This window comes from Thamnophis elegans, chromosome 1 (genome assembly GCF_009769535.1).
Source record: "Thamnophis elegans isolate rThaEle1 chromosome 1, rThaEle1.pri, whole genome shotgun sequence".
NCBI classification, from domain to species: Eukaryota; Metazoa; Chordata; class Lepidosauria; order Squamata; family Colubridae; genus Thamnophis; species Thamnophis elegans.
The window spans coordinates 117,610,421-117,623,158 of record NC_045541.1 but is presented as its reverse complement, the minus strand read 5'-3'; the positions used below and the strand labels follow the sequence as shown (position 1 = coordinate 117,623,158).

At 47.0% G+C, this 12,738-nt stretch overlaps 1 protein-coding gene across 1 annotated transcript; it reads left to right on the top strand.

The window, feature by feature from the left end:
- The first annotated feature begins 3,978 nt into the window (after positions 1–3,978).
- LOC116505984 (carbohydrate sulfotransferase 14-like) lies at positions 3,979–7,319 on the top strand. Its single transcript, XM_032213519.1, is given in 3 exon segments — positions 3,979–4,072; positions 6,486–7,048; positions 7,050–7,319. Coding segments are annotated over 3 exon segments (927 nt in total).
- The last annotated feature ends 5,419 nt before the right edge of the window (positions 7,320–12,738 follow it).

Below are 12,738 nucleotides of genomic sequence, written 5' to 3'. Positions count from 1 at the left end.
TGTGGAATCTTCATAGGGTTACTGAGAGACCATACTGTAAACAGGAGGCACCACTTCAGAGATGGGTTGCTACCGGTTCGCACCGGTTCGGACAAACTGGTAGTGGAAATTGTGACTGGGTCACCGAATAGGTAGGGATGGCAGGCTGGTCATGCCTGGTTCACCAGTCAACCATGCCATTGCCAGCATGTTTTTTAGTCCTTTTTTAAACGTTCTGCACATGCGCAGAACAATTTATCGGCAACTGTACATGCACAGCGAACCGGCAGTAATGCTGGCAGCAACCCACCCATGCACCACTTACATTAAGTTGTTAACATTATGTTAACATTAACCCCCAGGTGGCTTCAACGACCACAGGGTATTGACGACTGGCAGACTAACAAAAGTATAAGTGCTTTCCTTTCCCACCAGTTAGAACTGAAGAAGTTTGTTGAATGAGAAGTGAAATGTCTTTAAGAAAAAAAAAATAAGAAAATCCAGTTGCAGTTTGAATAAAGCCCCTTTGGGATAATCATGGCCTGAATGACTGAGAATCTCCAGAGACACTTACAATCCTTATAGACTAAAAGATCAGCTCCTGAGCTCCTGGTGGATGTCTTTCCTTAGCAAGGAGCCACACCAGTGGTGGGTTCTGGGCGGTACGGCCTGGTATGCGCGTACCAGTGGTAGCTGGGAGCAGCGGCTACCGTACTAGAACAGTGGGCCGTTTGACCCAACCCGTTCCTTACTGCTTTCTGAGGCAAACAGGCCAATTGCGCAAGCATGCACAGCATGCGGCATCTGCGCAACCTCCGCTGAGCAGCTGAGTGTCGCTGGGCAGTGGCCTGAGCATGCATACCGGTTGCAACAGGATCCAGAACCCATTACTGAGCCACACCTATTTCTTCTGACACTACAAGCATTCCTAAGGGCTGCTAGTTGTAAACTTCTACAGCAAGTACTCTTTGACACATTTGGAAGTGATACAGCCAGGATCTGTTGTTTTCTCTGCTGATACTAAGGCTCATTTATGTAGTTTCTTGGTTGGCAAATTTCCTGGCTTGCTTTGGAAGATGATGTAACCTAATGGACCCTCAAAAGAAATCTGTAAATTTGTATAAAACAACAATGAAATTTGAGGACAGAGTTCAAGAAACCACAGAGACATATGAAAGTGATAAGAAAATTGTTGACACTGACAGCATATCGAGAGTGGAGGGAAATGATAAGTGTGAAATACGGAAAGGAGAGATCGATGAACTAGAACTCTATCAAAATATAGATGAAGAAAGGGGAGAAAAGTTGGCAGAAACAATGAATTTTGGCAGAAGCACCAGCCATAACAAAAGTCAAGCTGATGAAAGGAACAGATAGAGGGTTTCGAATCTTTATAAGATATGCAATGAATAACAAGTTGTCAAAAGAAGTCCACATAAGACTTATCAAGAAAATACTTAGAATACAAATTCTACAAATGGCAAGAGATATTGGACTGCATTATTTCTGAAAGGATACAGGATGATTAAATGAAATGTCACAATAAAATTTAGTTAAATGTAGTTAAATTTTGAGTACTATGTATAAGACAAAGTAATAATAGCTATAGTCAACTAAATGATAAATAATGATAATAAAGCATTTATATGTACTAGATTGATAATATGAAGTTTTATACAAACTGTAAGTGAGGATGATGGAGATGATGTTGAAAAACCTTTTTATAAAAGATAAATAATTATATATAGAATAGAATATAAAGATGTAATATCATTGGATGATTTCAGGATGGTGTGATGAAATGCCATAATATAAATTTACTTCAAATTTAATACGTTTCATATAAAAAGGATGTAATAATAGCTATGCTTAATGGATGTTTAACAATTATAACAATTTGTATACATGTATATTAGATTGATGACTAATAATGGAAAAAACATGGAATTGAAAATTATTAGAGAATGTTATCAATGCTAAAATAATTAGAATAGGATATAAACATTCTTTATTTTTGGATATATTGAAGATGATATAATGTATCATTATAATATAAATGGATACATATTTAGAATACCTTGTTTAAAATGGATAAACAATAGTGATAATCAAATAAATGAAGTATAATAATAATGTATACAAAAATATTTGATTGACAATATGTGATTTTTGATAAAGCTCAAGTGATGACTATGGAAAGGACGCAGAAAGACCTTGTAACCAATCTACACACTGTATGCAGTTGAAGAGGTTTTTATGTTATATGTTTTGTGTGTTTGTGTTTGTTTGAAAATAAAAATTTTATTTAAAAAAAATCTGTAAATTGGTCAAATCGATACTAAAATAATATAAACTCACATCTACTTGTTCTAAGCATGCAAAGCTACATGAATTAAGGAACTGGTTTATTTCTCCCAAATGAAACAACACCGTTTTTAGAAATAAAGAAATTTCTGGAACTTGGAAGAGCATGCAGACCTGTGAGGAACTGAGGGGAAAGAACGAAGAGCTTAGGTGAAATTCAGACGATCCTCCTTCATTGGTCTTCAAGCTACCCATCCAAAAGAAAAGAGACCAGATCCTCTTTGCTACCTCCCTGAAATTTGATGAAATATCAGATATTGCCTGAGCAAACAAAGTCTGCTGAAACTAGCAAGCTGACTGATTAACTCAACTAATTGTTTCAAGGACAGAAGCTTCTTGGAATGCCATGTGCAATTCTTTGTCTCCCTGATGGATTTCCCAATAAAAAACAAAAACAAAAACAGAAAAAGCAAGAAAACACCAGTAAGGCATAAACGGCAAACTGTGTTGCCTGGACTCCCTATAAAATTCCGTAGAGGAAGCAAAGTGATGACATACTTTATGCTTTGTCCAGCGGCAACATAGGGGATAGATGGAATCAAGGGACTATTTGTGCATTAAAATCCATATTCCCTCTATCACTTTTTAAGAGGTTTATCGTGCAAAGTAAATAGGCTGCCTCAGTTTTGCCCCACATTAGAACTTTTAGCTATAGGAAGTGTTGTAGTTTTACATATATAACAGATGTGACTACAGGTTTCTGATTTTCATGCTGGAAGGAGGAGAGGCCCTGATTTAGCAGATGGATCATGTGCTGAATCAAAGTGGCAGGATCCTCAACTTGTGGAACTAACTAGTGGTTGATGGGGATCACTTTGCTTATACTACTGAGATGTGATGCTCTGATCCAGATTTCATTTTTCTTGTTTCTCCTAGCTCTGGACAGAATCCAGAGCAGAGTCATACAACCTGTGCCTGTAGAAAAGGCTTAGGGTAGCCTTAGAGTGCCTCAGGGACTGCTACAAGGTTGTAAGATGTATAATATGGCTGAATTATTAAATACATTGATTCAATACAACTCTAATGAATTGTACTATTTAATTTCGCTTAAGTCAAATGTAGTTTTTGTCTTCATTGTGCCCCTTTCTTTTGTTCTGTATCCCACATTTTTTGGAGTGCTGCCTGAGATATTGCACTGAGAGGTCAGGGATAGAATCCCGAAGATTGCGTTCCCTAATGTGCTTTATCATATCAAATATTGTTTATGTGTATATAGCAATAGCAAAAGCACTTAGACTTATATACCGCTTCACAGTGTTTTACAGCAGTCTCTAACCATTTTATAGAGTCAGCATACTGCCCTCAACAATCTGGGTCCTCATTTACCAACTTCAGAAGGATGGAAGGCTGAGTCAACCTTGAGCCTGGTGAGACTTGAACTGCCGAACTGCTGGCAGCCGACAACCAGCAGAAGTAGCCTGCAGCACCGCATTCTAACCAGTGCGCCACCACGGTTCTTAATATACATATACAGCACGTATGTAAAATGATGAAAACCTCCTTCGACAAATTGCAAAGTTCATCTTGTGTGATGTAACATTTTTGAAGCCCTATTAACAACATGCCTATTATATTTCTCATTGTTTAGAATCTAACCCAAAAAGGTTACAGCATTTGGCCTGTTAAGAAACCGTAATGACTCACCTGCTTGAAAAGTTGTTCATTTTTCTCCTACTTAGTGCACTGCTTGGATTCTTTTTTCCTATTCAATGGCATGTAGAAATGACAGGTAAGGCAATGGAACATCAATTAACTGAATGTGTGTGTGTGTGTGTGTGTGTGTGTGTGTGAATCACATTTATTTTCCAGTAAAGTAGATATATAAAAGTAGGTAACTATGACAAAGGAAGTGGAACTGTGTATAAATATTACACTCAGAAGGCAGAATAAGGACATAAGACTAAGAGTAAAAGAGAAGGATGGGAAACAAATGTGTTGAAATCTATGTCAAAATGCATTCAGAAACAATGAGCTGTATTGTGTCTTGTAGTTCTGGACATGGGTTGATCTAACATTAAATTATCTAACATCTAACTCTAAAACATAAAAAGTTAAAATCAAACCCTAAAATCAGTGGTGGGTTCTAGCCGGTGTTACTGTCGGTTTGCTCATGGGCACGCTTAGCGCCTGTGCTTTGTGCACATGCATGTGCTGGATGCATGCTGCAAGCACATGCATAGTTCAGTAGAAATTGTTCTGCGCATGTGCAGAACTCAAAAACAAGATGGCGATGGCGATTGTGGCGAACGGGGAGCCGGTTCGGAGACGTGGCCAGCCTGGGTTGCTGCTGGTTCTGCGACCCAGGCCGGCATGCCACTACTGGTTCAGCTGAACCAGGCTGAAGTGATAGGAACCCACCATTGCTTAAAACCAAAGACACATGGGGAGCGCGGGGGTACGGAGGTTTCCTACCCAGATGTAGAATTTTACATTTCTTCCTGTTAATTCCCATCTTGTTCACTGGAACTCACTGCTCCGGGCTGTCTAAAGTTTTCTGAAATTTATCTCATTGATCCAAAGTGTTAATTACCCCTCCCCCCAGCTTTATGCCATCTGCAAACCCTTAAATTATCATTTCAGGTCTCTCATTCAAGTCATCAATAATAAATGTGAAATAAGTGACCTCTTATTTCTCCAAGAAATTAAACTGTCTACTGTTATGGTCTGGGCCAGTCCTGGAGTCTGGGGAAGGCTCGGATGAGGGCTCTGCATTGGAGACAGAGAGGGGGCCAGGGCCATCTGGTAATTATGTGCTGCCTCCGGAGAAGGGATGGGTTCCTGTACTGGTTGGTACTGGTTTGCTTCATGCATGCTTTGTTTGTGAGGATGTGAACTTGGGACTGCTGCCTATACTAGATAAAAGCACTTTAATCAAGCAGAAATACTTCCCACTCCACATCTCAAGGCACAACAAACACAGCTCATGATTCCACTCCCCCCCGCCAGGCCAAAATCTTAGGGGGTCGTGTACAGATGTGTGCATTCAGCTATTCATTCACACGTTTACTTTGAAGCATCCATGTTGGGTTTCCAGCTGGTTGGCTAATTGATCCATACCCTAATACTTTCAAGGATGTACAGATGTCTGTAAGCAGCCTCATCCCACCCAGGCCCTTGCTTACAAAAATAACCACTAAGACAGTGGTGGGATTCAAACTTTTTTACTACTGGTTCTGTGGGCATGGCTTGGTGGGTATGGCAGCAGAAGGATAATGTAAAATCTCCATTCCCTCCTGACTCGGGACTCGGGAGGCAGAGAATAGATGGGGGTGGGGCCAGAGATGGTATTTACTGGTTCTTCAAACTACTCAAAGTTTCTGCTACCTGTTCTCCAGAACTGGTCAGAACCTGCTGAATACCACCTCTGCACTAAGAGTGTCTATTGGTGTGTAGGAGTAGAGGAGATAGCAAACAATTGAGAGAAGCAGAGAAACAATGTTTGGAGATTGACAGCTATTGCAGGCAGGTGGGTTATCAATCATTTGTCAGACCAGAAGCTATAGTAAATGGCATATCCTGATGGGATTCTTGCCTGGAATTTGGATTCGGAGCTCAGTTGGAGTGCTCAAAAGCAACAATGCTTAAGATCTGAGTTTGGAGCATGGCAGCAACCACAAAAGAGGCAACCGCATTAAGGCAGCACTTCATCGCAACTAGCACAGGAATTTTTAGAAGGAGGCAAAGGTTGTATTAACTTTGAGACTTTTGTTTGAACTGAGTATAAAGGGCTGTGCATTAAATATGTATTTATATGACAACATCAACTTGCAAAGCTTAGAAGGGTAGAGGTAACCCATAGTGACATCCTGTGGTTGAAGACTGTGTGTGCTGCAATACAGCATTGTGTGTAGATCTGCTACACTCAGGTGTGTTCAGTCCTGGAAAAGCAAAGAACCCTTAGAAATTGGAATGATTGGAAACATCCCCATGATTTCACTTCTGTCTCAGAGGAAAAAGTAATTAATTAATCCTATAACAATTACTTCCCACAACACAGTTCACCAGATGTAATTAAAATATTGCTGACCTAAAATTCACCTAATTCCCATCCCAACAGGGCACACAGGATTGCATATCTGATTTTTTTTAAGCTGTTACTTTTTTAAAAAAATGTCTCGAAAATGTTTGAATTTTTCTTCTAGTTCACAAAGAAGATTGGTTGAAAATACAAAATGATCGTAAAACCAGATTGGATTCCATCTGCCACAGCAAGAATTTAAGAAATTTAAAAAGAAAGCTGAATGTACGCGTGGCTAGACAACTCTATGTGGATGAGAACTACAAATTTATCTATTGTGAGGTGCCAAAAGTGGGCTGTTCTAATTGGAAAAAAATTGTTTTGCTACTCACACTCAACCTGAGCAGGGAGGTCTTTGAAGTAAACTCGGAGGAGGTCCATAAAACAAACCTTCTAAAGCGGTTGAGTTCTTATCCACCTGAACAACAAGAAGAACTTTTGAACTCCTTTACAAAAGTGATGTTTACCAGACATCCTCTAGAAAGATTGGTCTCCGCTTACAGAGACAAATTCTTGCATAATGAAACTTACTATAGTAGCAAAGTGGCAAATGAGGTTAAAGCCTTGTTTAGAAAGGACAAAAATTTTACAGGGGTTGTGACTTTTCAAGAGTTTGTAAACTATGTTGTGAGAAGGAATCCTGAGCATTTGGATATACATTGGAAACCAATGTTCCACTTGTGTGATTCCCTGCAATATTCAGTATGACATTCTGGGAAAGTATGAGACGCTGGAGGAGGATGCCACTCACACTCTCAGCAGAATCGGAGCTCCAGAGATTGTCCGTTACCCAGACAGTAAATTTTATACACAAAGAACAAACAAGAACCTCAGTACCCAATATTTAAGAAAACTGGACAGGAACCAAATAGAGAAACTCATGAAACTTTATCAGATAGATTTCTCTTTATTTAATTACACTTTCACTGTTGAAATGGAAATGTCATTTTCAGGCTAAGTGTTATACCTCTATTTTCTGGATACCTACCTTTGGGAGTAAGGCAAGAATTTGCTAGGTTTTGCATCTTGGAGCGAAGGGAAGGGGACGCGACAAGCGGGTATGCAACAGCAACCTTTATTGAGAACAGAGTGACTACGATTCAACGTGGCGTGGTTCGCGCCAAACATTTATACCCCCGGGTTTGAACGAGGAGCCAATGGGGCGTCGATTAGCTCGACCAATCGGGGCGAGGATTGAACCGGCTCCGCCCGGGAACCAATCAGAAGGGGAGTCCTTTATCCCCGCGCTTGTATTTCCCGCGCTAGTATTCAACACCCCTCCCCCCCTAGTCAAAGAGTTCCCTTAGGAAGGGCAAACATAGTCTTGTAAATAGGTGGGACGGCGACGTTCTCGTCCCGACCTTCGTAGCTCCCCGGCGGTTGTCGTCGGGGGGGGGGGGCGCCGGCGGAGGTGTGTCTGTGGCGGGGCGGTGAATCTGCGATGCGGCCTCGTGAGATGGCGCTGGCCCCGGGCCCCGTGCCCAATGTCCATTTGTCCGGGGTGGCGTCTCCGTGGCAACAGGAGTGTCCGACAGCGGCCCCGCGCAGTCTGGTTGGGGTGTAGGTTCAGAGTCTCGATAAGGGCTTCGAGGAAGGGAGTAGCCGGGTGAGGCGCGTCTGTCCGAAAGGTTCGTATCGGCTGGTCCCCCGTTCCCCGGATGGAGGCGGTCCGTTGGGGGGGGGGTCATCGAGGGTGGCTCGTGCTGAGAGTGGGTGTCTGAGAGGCTCGGGCCGTCTGTTTCCGTGGGGAGGCGTCGCCTTAATTGGTCCACGTGGCGCCTCCATTGTGTTCCGTCGGCCAGACCGACCCTGAAGGAACAGGGGCCGGTCAGAGCTGTGATGGTTGCGGGAACCCACCGTGGATCCCCAGAAAAGGAGCGGGCCCATACAGGATCCCCTAACTTAAACGCGTGGGAAGGGAGGGCCCCCAGGTTGCTCGGCAGATCCCCTGCGTAAAGTGGATGGAGCCTGTCTAGGGAGGTACGCAATCTCTTACCCATCAAGAGCTCCGCGGGACTTTCATTAGTCGTTGGGCAGGGTATGGAGTGCTGGCTCAAGAGGTAAGCTGCCACTCTTTCTTGCCAGTCGCCCTGGTCCATGCGGCCCAAGGCTTCTTTGGCTGAGTGAACTGCGCGCTCCGCCCGGCCGTTACTAGCTGGGTGATAAGGGGCTGTGGCTGCGTGTCTGATTCCTTGTTCGGCCAGGAATTCTTGGAACGTGGTGGAGGTAAACTGGGGCCCATTATCTGAGACTATCACATCCGGTAACCCATGGGTGGCGAACATCTTACGAAGGGCCCTCACTGTACTCTCTGCTGTGGTGGAGGTCATGATTACCAGCTCCACCCACTTGGAGTAAGCATCGACTACTATCATGAAGTTTCGGCCGTGGAAGGGGCCGGCGAAGTCAATGTGTAAACGGGACCATGGGCCTCTAGGGATTTCCCACTCCCGGGGGGCGGCTGTGGGGGGATTCGGCCTAGAGTTTTGGCAGATCCTGCAGCGGCTTACGTAGTCTGCAATTTCTGAATCTAGCAAGGGCCACCACACATAGCTACGGGCTAAGGCTTTCATTCGCGCTATGCCTGGGTGGTTTTTGTGGAGTGCGGGCAGGATTCGTGCCCGCAGGGCTGTGGGGATCACTACCCTGTCCCCCCAGACAAGACAACCCCCGTGTAGGGCGAGTTCTGCTTGTCGTGCTTTAAATGGTCGGAATCCTTCCGCTACCTTTTCCGTGGGCCAACCCCTCAAGACCCATGAAGCTACTTGGGATAGGACGGGGTCGGCCTTTGTGCAAGCTGCGACGTCCGCGGCAGAGACGGGGAGGTCGGATTCGGCGATGGACAAAATAGAGAGAGCGGGCACGTGGGCTGTGTCCGTCTCTGGCAAGGGGCAACGGCTCAGGGCGTCTGCGTGCCCTAGCTGCTTACCCGGACGGTATAACAGCGTATACGAATACGCCGTTAGGAACTCCGTCCAGCGTGTCATGCGGGGAGACAAAATGGGGGGGGTTGGCTTGTCGCCTGCCAGTAGCCCCAGGAGTGGCTTGTGATCCGTGACAAGGGTGAAATTCCTACCATAGAGGTAGTCATGGAACCGCTTAATGCCGGACACTGCAGCCAGGGCTTCTTTATCGATTTGGCTGTAGTTCCGCTCCGTGGAGGAGAGTGTCCGGGAATAGAAGGCTATGGGGGCCTCTGAGCCGTTCGGGAGGGCATGGCTCAGGACCGCCCCTATGCCATAGGGAGAGGCGTCGCAAGTCAGAACTAGGGGCATCCTGTCGCTATATTGAATTAGGACTGCCGACGAGGTCAAAATGTCTTTTATAGCCGCGAACGCGTGCGCTTCACGGCTACCCCATTGCCAGGCCGCTGACCGGTCAAGCAGTCGGTGTAGCGGCTCAGCTAGCGACGCCTTGTGGGGAATAAACGGGGCGTAGAAATTTAAAAGCCCCAGGAACGCCTGCAATTCCGCCCTAGAGGTGGGTGCAGGTGCGTTTTTGATGGCGGCAACTTTGGAAGGAGTGGGGTGGATGCCTTGGGCATCAATGAGGAAACCCAAAAATTCTACTTTGGGAACAGCAATTTCGCATTTGCTGCGCTTTAGTTTCAGTCCTGCCTCCCTAAAACGTGTGAGGACCTCCCGCAGTATTTTCAGGAGTTCTGGGACCAGGACGTCGTCGAAGTAGGGAACGACGCCTGGGAGCCCGTGGAGCAACCGCTCCATGAGGCTCTGAAAAATCCCCGGGGCAACCGAAACGCCGAATTGGAGGCGGCGGCAACGGAAGGCCCCGCGGTGGGTGACGATGGTCTGGGCTGTAGCCGCATCGTCGTCTACGGGAAGCTGCTGGTAGGCCTGTGCCATATCTAGCTTGGCGAAAATGCGGCCTTGCCCTAAGGAGTGGAGTAGGTGTTGCACTACGGGGACCGGATATGGATTTGCCTGCAGGGCCAAATTGATGGTCGACTTATAGTCGGCACATATTCTCACCGATCCGTCGGGTTTGACCGGGAGGACTATGGGGGTTTCCCAACGGGCGTGATCTACGGGCTCGATTACCCCCTGCTCTATAAGCTTATCAAGTTCAGCGTCTACCTTTGCTCTCAATGCGAAGGGGACCCTGCGTGCCTTCAGCCTAATGGGAGCGACCTGGGGATCGAGGCAGAGGGAAATGGGGGTGCCCTTATAACAGCCCAATTTCCCATCGAACACATCTGCGAACTCGTCTAGAACGCTATCTACGGTGAGGGGAACTACTCTGTGCACCCCCTCTATGGTGAGGCCCAAGGCGGGAAACCAATCCAACCCAAGGAGAGCGGGCAGATCGTTCCTGACGATTAGAACTGGGAGTTTCCCCTTAAAGTCTCCGTATTCCACTCGGATGTGGAATATTCCTGCCGTGGGAATCCCCTTTCCCTGGTAGTCTAGGAGGGAGACCCCGACGGGGCGCAATTTGCTCTGGGGAACCCCGGGACAAAGGCGGGAAAACAGGGCCCAAGATAGGAGAGAACGGGAAGACCCGGAGTCCACCTCCATTCGACAAAGCTGACCTTCGAGACGGACGGCGGTGCTGATTTTGCGATCGCCGGCGGGAACGTGGGAAGCCTGGTAGACCACGCAGTCGGTGCTGGAGGGCTGGTAGGTTGAGTGGCAGTCCTCAGCTCGCCTCGCAGGACGTGGCTGTTGGCGGCGTTGCGGTGCCTGGCGCTGGTCGCTGGGCTGCATGAACGATGGGGCTGGCACGAGAGCCCGGCAGACCCTGGCGAGGTGTCCTTCTCCTCGGCAGCGGCGGCAGACGGCAGAACGGAACGGGCAGGATGTGCGGCTGTGGCGGCCGCCGCATCCGCGGCAAGGTGCGTTTGAGGCTGGCTGAGCTGGCGTCGGTGGTTGCTGGTGTGGCCTCCGCTTCGGCTGCGTCCTCATTTGTCCGACGGTTTCCTCCTCCTCGTCTTCAGCAGGAGAGAGGTCGTCGACGAGGTTCGTCTGGGTGGAAGGCCCCGCGGCGGTTTGCGCGGGGGTTTTCAGCTGGAGGCGTTCGATGTCGGCCGTGGATTGTTCGGAGAGCTCCGCTGCTCGCGCGGTCTCCACGGCTTGCACCAAGGTGATTTTGTGGTTCCGGAGCATTCGGCTGCGCAAATGCGCGTCGCGGACCCCGCATACAAACTGCTCTACGAGGTTCTCCTCCAGGTCTGCAAAATCGCACTGGGCGGCCACGGTGCGCAAAGCCTCTAGAAACTGGCTGATGGATTCGTTGGGCTTCTGCACTCGGCGGCGGAAGGTGAAGCGGCGTGCGATCAGAGAGGGTGAGGGAGCGTAGTGGTTCCTCAGCCTGGACATCAGCTCGTCCCACCCGAGTTTGTAGGCTGGCCTCGGGGCGGCCAGGGCTCTCGCAGAGGCGAACATGGAGGGCTCACAGCAAGACAAGAAGAAACTGCATTTCTCCTCGTCGGTCTGTGCCTGGTTCCTCGATGCGATTAAGTAGCACTCGAAACGCTCCATGAAGCCGTCCCATGATTCTCCGGCGGATCCGAATGGCGTGAAAGGAGGAAGCGCCGATGCCATCGTGGTGTGGAGCCAGAGAGGGGGGAGGAAGAGGGCGGAGAAAATTTTGCGTTCGCTGCCGGAGTTCTCAGCCTGAGATAACGTTCGTGCTGATTCAGACGCGGTGGCAGCTGGCTTGTTCTACTCCGTGGTCGCGGGAATCGGAATCCCATCCTCGTCGCCAGTTTTTCATCTTGGAGCGAAGGGAAGGGGACGCGACAAGCGGGTATGCAACAGCAACCTTTATTGAGAACAGAGTGACTACGATTCAACGTGGCGTGGTTCGCGCCAAACATTTATACCCCCGGGTTTGAACGAGGAGCCAATGGGGCGTCGATTAGCTCGACCAATCGGGGCGAGGATTGAACCGGCTCCGCCCGGGAACCAATCAGAAGGGGAGTCCTTTATCCCCGCGCTTGTATTTCCCGCGCTAGTATTCAACACTAGGAAAAAAAACATTTTCTTAAGTTATATATACATGCATGCATGCACGCACACACACATACACACACACACACTGTATATATTAGAAAAAATACATTTCTTCAAGTGGCTATCTGTTTCTAAGTTGCCTCCTTAAAGATGTTTACTTGGTTCCTTCACTGACTTCATTTAGATGTCAAACATTTTATTTCATTATTCTGTAAATTTGATTTTGATAACTTGTCTTATTTTAGCACAGCTAAACCATACTTCACTATTTATTTATGCATCATGCTGTGCTTTGCAACAAAGTGTCTGGATCTATCCATTGCATTAGATAACAAGCAAGCAAATCACAGTTTAAACAGCTGCGTGAACCTTGACACCAAGCACTTGAAATTTCTTTCCAGTTTA